The following is a 20,760-nucleotide window of genomic DNA, read 5'->3' as shown; positions in this document are numbered from 1 at the left end:
CTCTTTTTATGGTATAAGACGGAGTATGGAGAGGATGAGAAAGGTTGGAAATGTCATTGGATGAGTAATACGTCTTTTTTTTAGTTCTGTGTATGAGTTTTAAAAGCATACATTGAAGCGAGAAAAGTAACTTGCAACCTTGTATTTTTTTTATCACTGTAAATTAGAAAGTAAAATTTGTTTTCTTTTATAATTGACTAATGGAAATTTATGAACCCTTCAAAAAATTTTCCCAGAGTCCATGTGATATTGTATTGGAAACATTACTAATGAGGAAATAATTTGTTGGTCAAATTTACTTTTGATAAGATGGATCCAATACAATAATGGTTTATCATACAATACGTACGCGACTCGTATACCCGTCGATCTTTAATTTAACGCGATGGCAGTTTTGTAATTTTCGTCAAATCTGATCCACTGCTCCCATCGATTCCGTCCACCTTCATCGTCACCATTTAACAATCTTCATCGTACAACGATTTCGTCCATTGTCGAAGCCACCATCCACAATCATCATACATCATCGTCTATTATTTGTTCATAGGTTTGTTAATATTTTGATAAAACTGAAATTGAAATTGAAATTGATGAACCTAATTCATCAATTAACCTTTAAATTGATCTAATTAATCATCAATTTGAAGATTCGGTCGATTAATTTTTTCAATTTTTAGTGGGTTATGCCTGAACGTTTAAACTTTTTTGCCTGAACGTTTAAACTCTCTTGCCTGAACGTTTAAACTTTTTTGCCTGAACGTTTAAAGGTTTAACATTTGAAAAAAAACAAAATTTAACATTTGTTAGTTTAGAAGTTCTGTTTAGAAGTTCTGAACTTCAGGTGTTTAATTTTTTTGGTTAGTTTAGAAGTTCTGTGTAGAAGTTCAGAACTTCTAAACTTTTTTGAACACCCAGAACTTCTTAGAACGTTTAAAGATGTTCATGATTTTTGAACACCCAGAATTTCATTGAAAGTATTAGAACGTTTAAAGATGTTCATTTTTTTAACACCCAGAACTTCATTGAACGTATCAGAACGTTTATAGGTCTTCAGTTTTATTTCAGAACGTTTAAACATAACATTTTGAACCCTAATAAGAGCTCGATTGAGTGCGTTATTTCTGCAATCCCATAATCAATTGATGATTTTAAATACTTCTACACATCAATTCGATTGATTAAAATCATCATTTTGGTGTTTATTTTGATCAGAACGTATAAACTTTGAGTAGAACGTTTAAACATGAACCATAATCATAGCTCAATTAAGTGTGTTAATCTGTATTTTCATAATCGATTGATGATTCTAAAGCCTCTTACACATCAATTCGATTGATTAAATCATCAATTTTTGATCAATTTGAAGATTTTTAATGTTCAGTGACGTTCTATTTCAATTTTGGTTTTTGACTTTTGAGATTTCATACTGTAAGCTGTGATTAGCGTTTAGAAATTGGATTAGATTGAGCGACAAGTTCCGAATTTGGATCAGAGTTGCTTTTTAATTGACGAATTTTGATCGCGAACTACTGTTGGGTTATTTACGAAATTGCCATTGCGCGTTTTTTAATCAAACGTTCTGGAATGTCGCGTACCTAATGTACGATAAACCCTTATTGTACGTTAACCCACCCCTAATCATCATTATGGTAGTTAGAGATTTTTATTGTATTTGATGATTATGACATATTGGAATTTTATAAAATATTGCATTATTAACATCAATCATTGAGTGAAATTAATTATACTCGGATTTTGAAATTATTTGAATGAAAACTTCAAGTTTTAATTACAAAAGTTATAGTTATAATGAAGCTATGACTTTGGCATTGAAATAACCCAAAAAACATGATATGATGTATTGGTCGGCCATATTTGTCAAAAAAAAGGGTCTTAAATGATATAAATGTCTTTATAAATATTTTCTAACTTAAAACTTGTTTGAAAGGTGATAAACTCACTTTTTTTTTGTTTTAAAGAAAAAGGGTCGATCAAGTTCAAAAAGCAAATTGAGGAGTATTTAAAGCTTACATATAGTGATAATGTGAGGTTAGATACTCGGTAAAAACACGTCTTTATGACCAAAACACGTCTTCGTGTTTCTTTTGTTGCTGGCGTTGTACACTCTTTTCTAGCTACTGGCTAGTGTTTAATATATGTTTTGTTAGTCGTTCAAAAAAAAGAATGAAAGCAAATCGTGCTTTGTAGCTTTTCTTGTAATAACAGTTGTGTTTTGTGTTTGATGAGATTCTTGCTTCTTGTGGGCTTGTTTTGGCATATAAAAAAAGGAAAAAAAAAACTCAAATATAATATAACTTCATAAACCAATTGATTTCGATGAGTGACTTTTCATGATTTGACTTAAACCAGTGATATTAAGTCACACAATCAATCTGATATAGATGCATTTTTTGCATATTTCATAACCAAATGATGTCATGATCTTTATTGATTAGACTTATATTGGTCATGTAATTGGTCGTATGGTTGCATTTATTGCATACTTTTATGATCAAAATGATGTCACTATTATTATTAATTATTAGAGGTGAATTTTATTTATTTTTTTGAAAACCAACTTCAAATAACATCCCTCTGGGTTAGAAAAGCCTAACCCAAAGGATAAAAAAAATTACATATAGAGCATAGGGTTTCTAAGCTATTCTACCCGGTTCAAATGAAACTTACAATGTCGATATGAATAAAAAATGTTTTAGTAGACATATGATCATTTACCGACCGAGCCTTAAGAAATATTGAAAATGATCCCGTGAACTTTTCATGACGATAAGGGTAGTCGTGCTGATAGGAAAAGAAAATTCGATACTACCAGGGACGTAGTTTAGTTGGGCCAGGGGTGGCCCCGACCCCCTCCGTTTTTTTCCTTGTTAGTGTAAATTTATCCTTTTTCGGACGAAAGTATTTATACGTTGTGTAAACTACCCGTTTTCAGCCGAAAATTTGAGACCGACCCCTCTACTTTATGAAATTTTATATACATATTGAGTCTGGCCCGTGAACATTTATTTCCAAGCTATGTATTTGACATTAAAATAACCCAAAAATCATGATATGATTGATGTATTGGTCGGCCATTTTTGTAAAAAAAGAAAGAAAGTCTTAAATGATATTAATGTCTTTATAAATATTTTCTAAACTTAAAATTTGTTTGAAAGGCGAAACTCATTTTTCTTTAAAAAAAAGGGTCGATCAAGTTTAAAAAGCAAATTAAGTACTTGAAACTCACATATAGTGATAATGTGAGTTTAGCCACTTAGTAAAATTACATGCCTTTTAAATGCATTCATATGACCCATCACATGATTTAATATGATCGGTTCAGGTCATATGCCTAGAATGAAAGCAAATTGTGCTCTATACTTTTTTCTTGAATGGTAATTGTGCTTCATGTTTGATGAGGCTCTTGCTTCTTGTGAATATTCCTTTCGTTTTTAATTTATTTTGGCATATAAAAAAAAGGAAAAAACTCAAATATAGTCTAACTGCATAAACCAATTGATGTCAGTGAGTGATTTTTAATGATTTGACTTGAACCAGTCATATTAGGTCACGCAATCGGTCTGATATAGATACATCATCTATATATTTCATAACCAAATGATATCTTAATTTTTATTGATTTGACTTAGACCCGGTCATATTGGTCATGCAATTGGTCGTATGGTTGCATTTATTGTGGAAAAATGGTTTATACAATTATAACAAAGTATTTTACATATCGCTTGTGGAAAAATATCCATTTTTTATATTTGTAGCATTTTAGTCTTTTAAAGTCGGCTCGTTGTCGGTTTTAAACGAAACAATGAGTTTAAGCTTGCAAACGGGCCGATTTTGTAAATACATTTTCCCTTAATCATTTCTTAGATTTTATCTAGCCGTTTAAACTCATAAGCCTTTGTTTCAAAAACACATTCTTATACTTTCCGTTTTTGAGAAATAACCCGTTTCCAAAAATGCCCTTTCGTTATCTTTTTAACAAAAACTCACTTTTCGTCACCTAACGAGTTAGGGCCTGTTAGAATAAATAAAATAGGTTGTTTTGACATCTCGTGAGTTTTAAAAGATGTTCATTGCTGAATTTTCGCTAACGGGCCCGGTTTTGGCTCTTTCGAGTCTTAGTACAGTTTTAATAACGATGATTCATGTAAAACAGTTCTGGGTCAGGTTATAACTCATCATAATAATATGCTTAGGGCTGTAAAAAGATGTTAAAGTATCAGTTAGGTTACAGAGCGTATTTCTTAGTTAAGCAAGTTACAAAAGTGTCGGTTTAAATGGATTTTATATCCCGATTTCAATATTATCCCTTGGGGCCGATTTATACAATTTCAAGGACTTAAATATGCACATTTAACTTCTGGAAAATTTGTTAAATGTACAGAAGTTAACAAGGCCACATGTCGGGTTGGTTTTCGAGCTAGTTTCCACTTAAACGAGTCACCGAATGACTATAAATTGTCTACGGTTTTAAGGTCTGAAATTTGTGTAACTTTTAGGGATTCATGGTCAAGGTTTTCTGTTATAAATTTATAAGTTTATACCCAGCTCACTTTATTACTGAAAATGCCCTTTCGTTCTTATATTTATTTAGAACTTGTTTTTAGTTAGCGAAACATGTCGAGACCTGTTTTAATACACAAGAATGACTTGTTTAAAGTTTCATATTGGTATTAGGTGCTCAGATTCTAAATAGTGGCTTTGGTTCGTTTTTGGCCCGTTAGCACCTTTATGCTATATTTTTAGCAAAACTCAATTTTGGTTATCAAACATTTTAGTACATGTTGTAATACATTAAAATAAGTTTTTTTTTAATATTTTATAGGTTTTAAAAATGTGTTCAGGGCTGCTCTTGCGAGTGCGGCCCCGGTTTTGGCCCGTTTGGGCTCTAGTTTGGTTTTAAAGCGATGTTTCAGTTAAAGCAGTTTTGGGTCAGATTATATATCATCAAAATAGTATATTTAATGCTGCAATAATATGTCATAATATCATGTAGGCTGCAGGTTTCGTTTCTTAGCTAAACGGGTTACCAAAGTGTCGGTTTAATAGCTTTTAATTCTCGATTCTATATTATAATTTGGTGCTGGTCTTTTCCAGGTTTAATGGCTTATTGGCTTAAACAATCAGGTTTAATTTCTAGAAGTTAAGTTAAATATCCAGAAGTTAATATGGTCACATATCCGGTTTATTTTCAAGCTAGTTTACCCTTAAACGAGTTTGTTTGGGCACGGTTTTGGGGCTGCATATTTTGAAATTTTAAAAGTTCCCAACCAGTAATATTTTCTGCATATTCTGGAAATATTTACAAAGTTTATTGGTTTGGTTCACGGCCGGCTAGTTCGTTCTCTAACAGAGAGGGAGCAAAGAGAATTCTGATGAAGGTTCGCAAACGGATTTGATGCTGATAAAAGATGGTATGTTAGGAAGAGGATTAGATTGCAGAGAATTTCTTGGGTGATGGGGCATGCAAGAACTCTGGTTGGGGGCAGAGACTGATCAAACATGGGCAGAGATTTGCTTTGATTATTTAGTAGAAAAACTAACTAGTTAAGGTCAAGGACAAACGCCGTTGAATTTGTAGACGTAAAAGATAAAATAGTTCAATTTTGAAGATAAAGGACAATGATTGAAATTTGATACAAACATAAAGGACGCTATCTATAATTTTGTCTAAAGTTAATTATCTAGCTCGGGTGGTTGCCAATAATCACAAATCACAAAATATGCAGGTTTAATATTCGCGCACTTAACCCTTCCACACCCAATCTGGATGCCTTCTTTAGCTACCACTTGAAGATAATGCCCGCACTCTTTGCCAGGCGCGCATGTTTTTGTCACAGGATCCCAATCAGGCTTCTCAGATTCCCACATTGTTACTGCATCCTTAGCCGTACCGCCCATTGCAATATTCTCGGCATATCCTTGATCACCCATCGAGTGAACCATGGCGCAATCAGCTTTTCTTTTATTAGCGAAGTTTTGTGCATATTCAGCAATGGTAGCATTCCACGTTACAGGACCCAAACCATGCTCTTTTCGAACAGCATTGTGGGCATTCTCATAATCTTCTCGTTTACTGGTGGCATTCCCATCATCTACACCATCTGTTGGTGCATTATTGGAGCCCCCTGGTCCGCTGCTCGTATAGAAGCCGACCTCCTTTCGAGCAACATTGTGGACATTCACGTGATCTTCTGGTGCATTTTTGGTATAAATGAAAGGCAAAATTGATATGACTACAACAAAGATAAATGGCCAGTAATTGTGGAATTCCATATTGCTAGTAGATTATTGGTTCATAAATGAATGAAAATGAACCATAAGAAAGATATTTATAGAGAAAAACAAGTTAAATATATAGAGGTGGAACCCCGACAAAGATTTGCAATTTTTTTGTCCACTCAAATTTGGTACAGTAATTAACCATCGTACATCTATATTACTATATTAGGCAAGTTTCATGCAGCGGGGAGCAACACTTAAAGATTGTTAGTGAGTCAACGGTTGCTTGAGCTCAACTCAAACTTCACACCGAGCTGACTCATGTTAGCTCAAAATTAAAGTTGAAGTCTTAAACTCGAGTTCGTCTTTATTGTTTTGATATTTATATAATTTGAGTAATCTTAATCATATTCATGTAAAACAAGTAAGCGGATAAAAAAAGAATAAAAAGGAGTAGTATTTGGATAAACATGTCAAAGTTGTGTACTACATAGTAGTATGTATAGATAAATTGTTGAATATGTAATTATATGAAACAACCTTTTGAATTATAACAAGTCTGTTTATGTTTTTTTTATCAAATAGAGAAAGAACTAGATATGCAATTATATGAGAACATGAAATTGTAAGTATTTAGCCTACGTAAGTTCCCAACATCTACATAATTGATCTTTAAACGTTGCTTTAAAATTCAGGTCCATCACTTTAGTTGATAAATAAATTAGCATTTAACTCCACAAGTATCATTCAATCATTCTCATCCAATCATCTAAAATTATGTGATGATAGTTTGCAAATTAAAAGATGGAGTTTTAGGTGGCTGTTAGTGTAAATTATAGGGTTGAGAGAGAAAATGTAGTGTTTTTTTTGTAAATTTGGGGAAACTTTGTTTGCCCACATTTATTTTTTAATATTTGTTGGATTGGTTGTGAGTAGATGAGAGAAAAAACTGTACTGATAAAAGCATAAAAAAATATTATTTAATTGAACAAACGAGAGAAATGTAGTGTTTATTATAGAGATGTGGATGAGTGATAGGTTGAGAATGCTCTTAGTATTTTAGCTCGTTCTCTTATAATCGTTCATTGACTCTTTCTTCTTGAGATCTTTCAATTTTTTCTAAGATCCGTTGTTGTCACTCCCGACGGCTCCAAACCTACAAAATCAACAAAAACGATCCAAATAGATCCCATTCCTTCAAACAAGCGTTTCACAAAATAATGTGACATACGAATGATAAATGCATAACTTGAGCATTTAAAGTGTTAATAAACATGCCAAAAATGCAACCAATAGATTACTGATCTATGTTTGGTATTGATGTATGTTCACATCATCATCGATTTGATATGGAACACAAAACAAATTTGAATTTCAAATAAAAATGAAGAATTGTTGATCCTAGATTTCTTCATCCGACCTCTGGAGATTCCTTCAAACAAACTGGAAGGAACAACCAAAATGATCAATAACCGAACGTCGACTTGGACTTCATGAATTTTTGTTTTGAGCCGTAAACATTATATGAAGTTTATTAGGCGAGTTTTATCAAAGTTACCATTTATGAAAAACGAATTTTAGGGTAAAAAAACATAAGAATTTATGGCCGATAATGCACCAGCACTAGTGCTAGCAGAGAAGCAGATAATGGTGATGCCAAAAGTAAACCAGAAGATTATGTGAATGCCCACAATGTTGCTCGACAAGAGGTCGGAGTGTATCCTATAACGTGGAATACTATTGTAGCTAAATTTGCACAAAGCTATGCTAATCAAATAATAGCTGACTTCACTCTTACACACTCGAATGTCGATGGTGGTATATATGGCGAGAATTTTTTTAATAGGCTACACGGCTAATGATGCAGTGATGATGTGGGTTGCTGAAAAGCATGATTATGACTATGCAACAGACACATGCACACCTTCAAAAGTGTGCGGGCATTATAGTCGAGTGATTGCTCCATAATCGACCAAACTTGGGCGTGCTCTTATATGATATATATATATCGATATACGGTAGGGAATAAGCTGGGAATGCTCTTAGTAAAGAAAATGATTTGCGGAGAGGTGCACAAACCGGATTTAAACCCTTAGCCAGTCCGGGTTAAAAATGATTCAGTTTGATCAACAAAAGGCAATATGGTAACATATTTTGAAACAAAGGTTAAAATTGGTTTATGAATCCGTCAAAACATTGTGTGTGCGCTTATATATATATATGTGTGTGTGTATGGTGGTTAATCATCGTACCTAAATTTGAGTGGACAAGAAATTGCATATCTTTGCTAGGGTTTCCACCTCTATATATTTAGCTTGTTTTTTTTTTCCTATAAATATCTTTGTTATGGTTCATTTTCAAACATTTATGAACCAATAATCTATCTAGCAATATGGAATTCCACAATTACTGGCCATTTATCTTTGTTGTAGTCATATCAATTTTGCCTTTCATTTATACCCAAAATGCACCAGAAGATAATGTGAATGTCCACAATGTTGCTCGAAAGGAGGTCGGCTTCTATACGAGCAGCGGACCAGGGGGTGCCAATAATGCACCAACACCTGGTGTAGATGATAACAATGTCACTAGTAAACGAGAAGATTTTGAGAGGGCCCACAATGTTGTTAGAAAAGAACACGGTTTAGGTCCTGTAACATGGAACGACACTATTGCTGAATTTGCACAAAACTTCGCTGAGAAAAGAAGACCTGATTGCGCCATTATTCATTCGATGGGTGATAAAGGATATGCTGAGAATGTTGCAATGGGCGGTACGGCTCAGGATGCTTTAAATATGTGGTGCTCCGAGAAGGAATTTTACAATGCCGCGACAAAAACATGCCAGCCTGGAAAAGAGTGTGGGCATTATCTTGAAGTGATCGCTAAAGAAGGCATCCAAATTGGGTGTGGAAGGGCTAAGTGCGCGAATGTTGCACCTGCATATTTTGTGATTTGCGATTATTGGCAACCACCGAGCTAGATAATTAATTTTAAACGAAAACGTTATTAGGATTAACAAATGGTACCAATCGAATATGTATGATCGATATATAATAATGATGTTTTGCTAGTGAAATCAAATTATATTTTAATTTTTTTAATCACAAACTATACAATTGCCCAAAATCATCGAATCAAAACACGAACCGGTATTTACGATCCTTTGTGTTGGGTCAATTGTTGTTTGGCCCAAGTGTAAGGCCCAACCCAATAATTAGGTTTTATTATATTTGGTAATGTCTTGACTAACAAGTTAGGTTAGTCTATATAAACCGAGTTATGGTTAGACATCAGATGTAGGTGAGTTTGGTGTAACCGAGTTAGGGTTCATCAAGGGTCAAACCGAGTTAGGGTTTGAGGGTTTGTAATCAGTTTTTTGAGTGAGATTTTCTGATTAATATAAACGAGAGTTATTCGTTTAATTCGTGTGTTGATTATCGATACGGGACTTGAATTGGTATCAGAGCCAAGTTCAAGAAATCGATAATCGGTCGGCGGCGAGCGGTGGCTTGAGGAGGAGCTATCATCGGCGCATATAGGAACAAAGTTGGGTTTCCAAGTCGGAGTTCTGAAACCGGTATCTACGAGCAGCGGCAGGTCACGGGACTTGTCGGCAGTGGATAAGCAGAGAAGGGATTTTAGTTATCGCGTGAGAGTTTCGATTTTACGGTAGTATTTTGCTTCTGATTCTATACGTGTTAAAGAAAGAAGAAAGCTCGTAAAGTCAAAAGTATTTGTTTGTGATTTATTTGTTTTGTGATTTAAGTGTCACAAAAATCAATAGCAAATATTATTTTAATTACAAGCACAAAGCACCAGGGGTTTGTTTCTTGATTTTTTTTTCGAACGTAACAGTAAGAAAAAGGGAAAAAAATCAAGTTGAGTTTATTTTGTTCGTGTTTCGGTTTTCGAGAGGTAGTCGTAACCGGGTTTCGTGAATACACGGGTTTAGTTCTGAAAAGTTGTTCAGATTTTTTGGTTAATTTGTATTTGTCAACGAAGTGGAGCAAGGGGGTTTGACTCCGTCAATGGCAGGTGACAAAGAAGAGTCGATAATCCAACCCAAAGCGAGTGGGGGGGTATCGTTGCAGGTTCCAAAGTTGAACGGAACTAATTACATCACATGGGCGATTGTGGTGGAAGCGATCTTAGATGATCAAGAGTTATGGGAAGTTGTTCAACCGAATGAGGGTGCTGTTATTGATGCGAAGAAAAATAAAACGGCAAGGTCGTTTTTGTTCCAAGTTATGGAAGGTAATATTCTTCTTCAGGTTTTTCAATACAAGAATGCTCAAGAAATACGGGCGGCTTTGAAAGCACAGTTTGTTGGGGCCGAGTGAGTCCAAAAGGCTCGACTACTAACTTTGAAAAATGAATTTGAGAAACTCAAGATGGCGGAAAACGAGACTGTTGATCAGTTTGCGGGAAAAATAACCGGTATGGTTTCAAAGGCAATGGGTCTTGGTCACGTATTCGAGCAAGATGTATTGGTGAAAAAGTTACTTGACGCGGTTCCGGACAAATACTTCAACTTGGTAGCCTCAATCGAGCAAACGGTTGATATTGATAGTATGAGGTTTGAAGATGTTGTTGGAAGACTTAAGGCGTTTGAGGAACGTCTACGAGGAAGAGAACGCGCCTCAAATTCACAAGGTCAGTTACTTTTCAATCGGTCGGAAAGTAATTACAAAGGGAAGTCGTATGATCAGTCCGGTAGCCGAGGTAAGGGTTGGCTGAGTTCACAGGGACGTGGAAGAGGCCGGGAAACCGGAGGTCAAGACCGAGAGGATGAGGATCAAGATGGTTGTGACAACCGAGATGGTCAACATCGTGGGTCAAGGTATACGGGTCAAAGAAAGGATCGTCAATGGAGAATGAAGGATATGTCACAGGTTCAGTGTTTCCGTTGTGATGAGTTCGATCATTTTGCGTCTACGTGTCCGGAACGTATGAAGAAAAAGGAAGAATCTAACCTGAACAAAATAGATGATTTTGATCCAAGCTTATTTATGATTAAAGGTAATTAGAAAACGGTTTTTCTAAATGAAGATGGTGTGATTCCAAAGCGTTTCGAAACCGAACCGATGGAAAAAGATGTTTGGTATCTCGACAACGGTGCATCGAATCACATGACGGGTAATAAGGAGTATTTTTATGAATTGAATGAACAAGTCACGGGAACGGTGAAGTTCGGAGATGATTCTTGTATTGATATTCGGGGAAAAGGGTCGGTGTTAATTGAAGGAAAAACGGGGGAGTAACGTTTGTTGACCGATGTCTACTACATTCCGAGCCTACAGTGCAATATCATAAGTCTTGGTCAAGCAACGGAAGGTGGATGCGAGATTCACATGAAACATGATTTGCTAACCATGAAAGATGATACAGGTAAGCTTTTGATGAAGGTGACAAGGACCAAGAATCGATTGTACAAGATTAATCTCAAGATAACAAGTCCCGGTAAACGTGCTATAAGTGGAATGAAGAATTTTGCAGGTAGAGATCTTCAAAGTATTGGACTGAAAGAAGACGAGCCGGTTACGAGTCAGATTCCAATCAAAAATCCAAGTTCCAAAATTCAAAGTCCAAAGAAGAGTGTCCAAGAAACTAAATGCGCAGTCAAGGAAGTGATTCAAGCCCAAGGGAAGGCGTCTAATGATCAAACGAAGCAAGTGTGTCTTCTAGCCAAGTGGAGCCGAAAGAACATTGCAAGAGATCATGAAAAGCCTCGGGAGAATCAAGAGAATGATGACAAGCGTGAAGTTTAAGACTCACCAATTTCGAGTAGGAAATTAGGGGGTGAGTCGGGTGACTCGGGTACAACAATTGCGGGGGTGATTGTTGGGTCAATTGTTGTTTGGCTCAAGTGTAAGGCCCAACCCAATAATTAGATTTTATTATATTTGGTAATGTCTTGGCTAACAAGTTAGGTTAGTCCTATAAAAACCGAGTTATGGTTAGACATTAGAAAGTGGTGAGTTTGGTGTAACCGAGTTAGGGTTCATCAACAGTCAAACCGAGTTAGGGTTTGAGGGTTTGTAATCAGTTTTTAGAGTGATATTTTCTGATTAATATAAACGAGAGTTATTCGTTTAATATTCGTGTGTTGATTATCGATACGGGACTTGACTTTAGAGTCCCCGATTTCGCAAGAACTTCAAGATCAACAAGGCTCAACAACATAAGCCCTAAAGTTAACCCAAGTATCAATCCAATAAACAAAACCAGCTTCACCACTGTCACAGTGTGTATAAAAAACTCAGACTCGCCCCATCGACACTCCACTGCCATAATAATAATATTATCAATTAACTCCCTTTGTGTACGCCTAATTTCTCCAAATTATTATGCTTAAAAACTCTAGTTTCGACAATGACCCCCCATGAACTTTTGATACAATTCAACTCCTAAGAAATTTTGATACTGACCCCATGAAATTTTCATGGCGAGAAGGTTGGTAGTGCAGCTTGCTGATGTGAAGAAAAAACTGATATTACATCGGTTGGGATGGTCAGGACTTCATGGTGGAGTTTGACGGTTGTTGGTTGTAGTTTCTTGTTCAGATATTTCAGTTGTTAGTTGTACTATTATCATTCCTTATTTTGTTCTTTTATTCCTCTAGACGGATGGTTGATTTGGTGTTTCATAATGTTGTTTTCATGTCAAAGACAGATAATTGAGAAGATGATCGATTGGTGTTGCATTTGTTGTTTTCATGTAAAAGACAGAGAATTGAGAAGATGAGTAAGGTTGAAAATGTCATCGAACAAGTAATATGTTTTTAGTTTTGTATACGAACTTTAGAAATATACAATGAAGTGAGAAAAGTAACTATGTAAACTTGACATTTTATTACAAAAAAATAGGAAAGTGAAATTTACTTTTATTTAACAATCGAACTCTGAAAATTTCCAAATTCATGAAAAAGAATTATGGGTCCGCCATTGTATGATATTGCACAGGAAATGCTACTAATGATGAAAGAACTTGTTGGCTGGGTTTACTTTTGATAAGATGGCTTAATCATCATTATGATAGTTAAGATTTTGGTTATATTTGATGACTAGGTTAGAACCCATATAATACACGGGATAGTAATAAAATGAAAAAAAACATAAACAAATAAATATAATAATGTAAATAACTATAAAAATTTTCGGCTGAGATAACTTTCTTTTCCCACCTATTGGCAATTAGAACCAAGTGGTAACAGGATTGTAGTGAAAACAAAGAAGAAAGATAAGGATTAAAATTATTATAATAATAATAATCAATCTTTGTAGCGAACAATGGTGTCGGTACTCATCACTAAATACAGGAAATTGGCAGGTAACCGTCTTGTTAATCGTCAAAACGGTTTGGCGCCAACAAAAAACTGTTTTATGATGTCGTGTTGCCGCCCTTTTTTACTACGGTACCCAGCCAAAATACAAATAATCCTAATACTAGATATAATGTCACATAATACTAAAGTACATATTTACAACATAATATATGTAAACATTAACTAATATACTCTCCTAAACTTTATTATGTTGAGGAGTTCTTCGGTTGGCTTTTGACTGCTTCCTCCGCTGCATGAATGGCTTGATCGAAATCAAATTTCCACATCTTCATTAATCTTTTAGCAGCATTCCAGCAACCCCCTAAATATAAAGAGTAGTCATCTTCATTCATGTGACTGGGCGTGTTGTTGGTTTCTTCAATTTGATGCACGTACGGTTTCTTGTTGAAAGGTTGCATTCCCAATGCTTCCCGTTGTTGAGTTTCTTTGTACTTTTTTGTCCATTCCAAGACAACCAAGTATTTTGCATATAGAATCTAAACAAGATCATTGTCTTCATAGTCTAATCCGACATCCTTGGCAATAAGTACTCACAAATTGTATTCCGTGACCGTTGCATGCCCACCTTCATTTTTTACTGCAATGTACAAATCAAAGAGTTCCACTTTCTTGCCTGTATCATGTGGTGGAGGTACTGGTCGATTAGGGACTCTTAGATACAAGTTTAAGAACCAATCCACCATTTGAAGGAACTTTGTTTTGAATATGTCACGAAAGACCCAAATTTATGTGGTTATCTCAATCATATCGAATAAACCAACACAATCTTCCATTGAATTAAGCTCAAGATCATTTAATAAAGAATTAATCTTATCATATCTGCTATGATCTTGGCTTATTCAAGGGATTCAAAGTAACTGTTAAGATGATTATTCTTGTAATCTTCATGCAAATATGCGTGGGTCACCAAGATCATCTAAATGTTTCCCCATATTTGGAGTATGGACCCCGGTTTTGAAAATCTTCATGAACATAGGTTCAATTGAACGTTTATCACCATTAAATTTTACATCAAAGCCTTGTAGTCTTAATAAGGATAGAAACATTTTTATTCAAGTCTGGTGAATAACATACCCCCTTTTGTTTTCAAAAGATTTTCCCCAAATCTCATTTCACTTGCCCCAAACCCTGTATGAACAACAAATTTGATTCCTTTGTTCGAGTTTCGATCCCAAAGGTTTTTTTAATTTCGTCAAACTGACTAAGATTTCCACATGATATATGTTGGTCATATAATCTGAAGAGGGACAAAAATCACGTTTACCAACCGAAAATCACATAACAAAATATCAAAGTAATTATCGATGAAATATCGATATAGATCCCACATAACAAAAATAAATAAATTTAAATGTTGTGAGATAGTTTATATACAAATTTAAAGAATTTTTTATCTACATATACCAAGCACCCTAAAATAGTAAAACACATTTTTATTGTTTTTTACAAATTTTTGGAAATTATTCGTTGCTAAATATTCATTGGAAAAATTATTATTCGTGCCAATATTTTCAAAAAGCTTTCAATGACGAGTTACCAACAGATTTGTTTATAGTTGAAAATCCTTTATTTTGTAATGTCACCATTATATTGAAATCAAACTATTTAACTAGTTGTGAAAAGTTTGAATTGTACATAAAACTTTTTCATATTATTTTCTTAACTTATATAAAGAAGGTATATTTTAAATGTAAAGATGGTAAATAAATGTTAAAAAACCAAAGGGCTTAATTTGGCCTAGCGCGCAGTAGGTGCCCTCATCCATTCCGAGGGCTCGATCTCCACGATAAAGTGTTAGATGGATTTAATAAGTGTAATTTAGGAGCATGCCTTTCAAAAAAAATACTCCAATATTAAAAGGTGTTGATTTAACATCATTCACGGGATAGAAATTATTGTATTTGGTTTGACTTGCATGTACGTACTAATCAACGCCATGAAACAAGGGTTGCGAAGGCCGAAGAGAATTACTTGGTGGCGAACAATGCCTTTGAAATTTTCAAAAAGCTTGTTTTCGTAATTTACTTTAGATATGTTTATTTATTTATTGGCATGTTTGTCTCATTACGTTGCCATGAGAAAGCTATGACAAACAATAGTCTTAACCATCTTCGGTTTTACTAATAACAACTAATATACTAATTTTTAATGTTGGAATGTGGAGTGTGGAACTAACACAATATGAAAACTTACTTGGAATTATAAAATTTGGACACAATAGGCGATTTATCAGATTGTTAGTTAGTTATTATTAGGAAGATTGGGTTTTAATAATTTAATTTTTATGCAATTAGCCGATAATAATTTTATCTTAGAAAATAACCGTTATTAGGCAACAAGTTGCGCCGCTATAATAATAATCACTACTATTATATATCATAATTGTTATTAATAGTCCTTTCTAATGTGGTGTGTGGAAGGAAGCCTGGGTTTTTCAATGGAGGCCCAGGCTCAAACCTCGCTGACAACACGTTGGATAGGGCATGAGTGGTTCAATGAAGGAAGTCTGTGATCTCCAGTTCGATCTTGAGGGCCTCTGGATTTTACCACCAGTGGGCCTTCGGAAGGGTGTGCTTTCCCTGAAACTTTAGATAACTAGGAGGCGCTTAAGGGTTCTGTATGACCGGGTTGGGCCAGCAGACGGTAGCATTTTACCATTGGATCACCCCATATGAAATACCTATGTGATTCTCTGGTCCAAAAAAATAATAATTGTTATTACTATTATTGTTAATTAATTATCGTTATTACTATTACAAAATGAATTTAAAGTAAATAATATATTTTTAACTTGTCATTTATGTGTGATCTTTAGTGGCAAACTAAGATTTAAAAAAATGAAGTGCACTCAATTTTTACTTTTTCGTTCTTATCTTTTTGTATGAGATGATGTTGAAATCCGAGTTTGGAACGGGATGGAAGCATTAGACATGTGAACTTTCTTTTTTTGTTTTCTACTCCATGTTACCAATCGTTAATCTCTTCAAGATTAATAACTTAAAAACTATTGGATATAACTTTATTGCCAAATTCATTGTCACATGTACCTTGTAATGCGCATATTAACCTGTGACTTTATAACCTACAATAGTTTTCTTGTTGTGGGGTAGGATAATCAGTAATCACAATCATGACCAAAAGTTAAGGAACAATGTGATCATTACCTAAAATGTTTAAATACCCACAAATTATGACTTATAAGGGAATGCCATATTTTATAATTAACCCGAGATTTACTTTGGTGTACAAGTGGCTCCCATCATGTTAATGAAAAAAAGGGTAATGAAAGTATGAAACACCAAAAGTTTAAATATACGGAGTAAAAACTTGTACATAAATAGAAACAAGTATTGCCCTTGTGTTATGCTTCATTCCACCAATACAAATGGTGCTGAAAGTGACCGAGTCACTAGCCACTCTTCTTACAATAATCTCATGCTTCGCACACTTCTCGTATGCTGTTATTCGGCCTGTTCCTCACAACCAAGATTTGGGCTCAGACTTCCTTGTTCCCCACAACAAAGCACGAGCCCAAGTCGGGGTGCAACCACTCACATGGAACACGACGGTAGCGGCCTATGCTCGTGGGTATGCATACCATAGGCTCGGTGATTGTGACATGGAGCACTCTCAAGGCCCTTTTGGGGAAAACCTAGCAGAAGGTTATGGCGACCAATTTACTACAAGTGACGCTGTCAACATGTGGGTCGGAGAGAAACAATACTACGAGTATCAATCAAATTCTTGTGTCGGTGATGAGTGCCGTCACTACACGCAAGTGGTTTGGCGTGATTCTGTTTACCTAGGTTGTGCTAAAGTTAAGTGTCGGAATAGTTGGTGGTTTGTTATATGTAGTTACGATCCTCCAGGGAATTATGAAGGCCAACGCCCTTATTAAGCGTATAGATCAATGCGCGGCCTATAACAATGTTATTTAAGGCAATGATTAATAATAATATTTGTGTAACATAAGTAATCCATGCATTTCAAACGGCTAAATATGTTGTAGCCCTTGTTGTTTTGATGTTAAAAAGACAAAATGGATTTAATGTTGAATGATCGTCTTGTACCTCTTTTGTGGTCATTTATATTTTTGTCATTATATATTTTCAAAAGTATAATATAGGCTAATGAATATTGTCGATCTGGCCGGCTATATGCTGTTTAGTGTTTTGTATTATTCTTCTCAACGCTTTATTTGTAAACCTTTTAACATTTTTTTACGATGGGCAACACATCTATCTAATATGCTTCTAAAATCTACGTAACAGTTGATCGAGCGTTTCAAACCTTCACCACCACGGGATAGGACACCATATAACATCCTAATATACATACCATTGGGACAAAAGTCTATTTTGCAAAGAAACTAAGTTCTCTCTTCGCAACAACAAAATTCCGTGGATAGAAGAGAATTAGTTTTTTCATGCGACACAATTCCTTATGAAAAGGAAAATATTGTATTTAACATATTATAAGTTTAATTAATATAAGTCGTAATAATCTTAACAAGCTATATGTTTTTCTTTGAACTTAGTAAAAAATCTACGTTGCACTTGATCTCATGTAAAATACTTGTTATTTGAACCGCGCATAAACTTGTGAGTGTCACACCCCAACCTACGGCGGAAATGCCGGGGAGTGAACTATTGGTCACAGCTTTTCAAATGTACTATCATGCAATATTAAATGTAACAATATCTATTAGATTTAATTAAATAATCATTTACATCAAATTAACCAAGTATGTAAATTAAAATTAAATCAAATAAAAATTTAATATTCTAATTCTTGTGTCTTCTTCTCTAGCATGCAACCTAAGTTTTCTTCAAATACAAGCTTGAGAATCACATCACACGATAACCTGCATATGCGTTAAAAATAGAATAGTTTTGTCAACACAATGTTGAGTGAGTATAACACCAGAATTGAGACGCTATATAATAATAAGTAAAAGTGCAACTGTTCCTGTGAGATATACAGATAAGTCATAGCACATAACAATCAAACAACTATAAAGAAAGCAAACCATAAAGAAAGGGCTCAATCAATCCATATAAATGGACATTGGTTACCAAGCAAGGACTAAACCGTTGCCATAAAAATGGACATCGGTTTCCGAAGTAAGCAATAGCATACAAATAAAGCAAGTAAGCAAATAGCAAGTTAGGCAAAATAATAAACACACAAGGATAAACAGTTGCGGTTGAGTAATACGTGTATAATATAAAAATATCTATAAACGCATATGTCTCCAAAACGGTTAAAATAAGTAAAAGAGGGGAGTGAAATACTCACCTTAGCGATTAAGCAAGAGATAAAGGTAAGGAAGCTCTTCGAGATATACCGACAAGAATCCTAATTACAATAATTGCGGAAATAAATATTGATGGAATAACGAAACTAAGACTAGATGGAGGTTCCGGATTTGATATCGAGTGTAACTAACGAAAGTTTTATAAATCTTATTATCAAAGTTTTATCATAATAAATATGACTTTAATTATATAAAATACCCAAAAATATTTAAATGAATAACTATAATAATTTTATAGTTTATAAACAGATTGTTTTAAAAACTAACTATTTTACTTTAAAGTACCTTACTTTAATATATACATTTATTATTAAATAAGATTTCTTATTAAATTAATGTTGTAAATAATAAATAATAATATTTATATAAAATATGATCTTTTAAATAAAAATGCTTGAACTTATCGTAATATATAAATTAACGAGATTATATTATGCATTTTAATGTAAAACACTTTCTAAATATTAAAATCTTTATAAATTCGAATACTATATATATATATATATATATATATATATATATATATATATATAATTTTAAACCAAGATTTGGAACTGAATTTAGTTAGGATGTCGGTTAACACAAATAAATTATAAGTTGTTAAACATTAATATGATTTATTTGATTAATTATATTACTATATATGTTTAAATAAGATAATTATATAAAAAACAAAACAAAACAAAACAAAACAAAACAAACGGGCTGGGGGGGGTGGTTCAAACCCGCGCCCCCGGCCATTAAGCCCTGCAGACAACCAACAAACACACATACCAACTGATCTAGATGCATATTTTATTAAACACTGATATTGAAACTTTAAAAATATAACAACACAGATCCATTATTCAAATATGAATCCTAATAAGATCAATCGGCCAAATCGTTAATCGATTGGCCGATTAACCTTAGGGGAAACGATGAACGAAGTCAGACGACCAAAGTAACACTATTAATTACCTAACACGATGCTCCGATGATGGCTTAAGTGGTCGCTGAGGCTGACGGCCAAGAAGAACACGAACAGTGATGTCGAGGCTGTTTTAATATAATTAAATTTAGGGGTTTTGATGTAGCCGTGATAATGATCGATCGTACCAGTTTAATTGCGTTTATATAAACTATTACATGTATAAAGGGCTCGTGACAGGGTCAGCTAAAATAATATGGTAAAGTGAATCAAATTGATTGATTGGACGCAATTAGAATGTCGGTCAGGCCGTAAATGGCAAGTATAATACATTTGATGATTCACTTGCTATATTAAACGCGAGAATTGAGGTCCAAGACTCATAAATTGCAATCGGGTTCAAACAACCAGGTATAGATTTGGGTCGGGTAAACGAGTTAACCAGGTTTGGATTAGAACACGGGTTTGGATACCAGCTTTGTAAATGGGTTATATCATAAATGTTTCACTTTAGACCTTGGAGTTTGGAGATGGAAACATATAAGGTTAAAAGTTCAGGTTTGGGTGAGTTTTGTCAAAGTAGGAAAGTTATAACATATCATATATAAAATTTATATAAACAATAATAATATTAATAAATCTTCCCGATAAACGTGATATATATATATATATATATATATTTTAATAAAATAACCCGGACATCCAAACGGGTCAGGAATTTATATAAATTGTTAATATAAAAAGGTCCGAGTTGTTATAGTGAGGAAGGAAAATTTTCCATCAACTATCAAGAAAAATATCAAGTAGCACTCTTTTCCTATCAAAGTGCTTTGTCCTAGCGGTGTATATTAAGGTGTATCAAGAAAAATATCAAGTAGCACCCTTTTCCTATCAAAGTGCTTTGTCCTAGCGGTGTATATTAAGGTGTGTAAAACGGGGCTTCTT

At 34.2% G+C, this 20,760-nt stretch overlaps 1 protein-coding gene and 2 pseudogenes across 1 annotated transcript; 2 read left to right on the top strand and 1 right to left on the bottom strand.

Annotated features, from left to right (window-relative positions):
- Positions 1-5,694: 5,694 nt before the first annotated feature.
- On the bottom strand, positions 5,695-6,294 carry LOC143629384 (pathogenesis-related protein PR-1 type pseudogene; annotated as a pseudogene).
- A 2,338-nt stretch (positions 6,295-8,632) lies between these two features.
- On the top strand, positions 8,633-9,223 carry LOC143629383 (pathogenesis-related protein PR-1 type pseudogene; annotated as a pseudogene).
- A 7,212-nt stretch (positions 9,224-16,435) lies between these two features.
- On the top strand, positions 16,436-17,589 carry LOC143629431 (basic form of pathogenesis-related protein 1-like). Its single transcript, XM_077098706.1, has one exon. The coding sequence runs from the start codon at positions 16,974-16,976 to the stop codon at positions 17,484-17,486; it is 513 nt and encodes a 170-aa protein (XP_076954821.1). The 5' UTR covers positions 16,436-16,973; the 3' UTR covers positions 17,487-17,589.
- Positions 17,590-20,760: the final 3,171 nt, after the last annotated feature.

Source organism: Bidens hawaiensis, unplaced genomic scaffold (genome assembly GCF_021521415.1).
Source record: "Bidens hawaiensis isolate Kalapana, Puna unplaced genomic scaffold, B.hawaiensis_p1.1 tig00005195_1, whole genome shotgun sequence".
NCBI classification, from domain to species: domain Eukaryota; kingdom Viridiplantae; phylum Streptophyta; class Magnoliopsida; order Asterales; family Asteraceae; genus Bidens; species Bidens hawaiensis.
The sequence above is the reverse complement of the archived record's forward strand: the minus strand, read 5'-3'. Positions and strand labels throughout refer to the sequence as shown.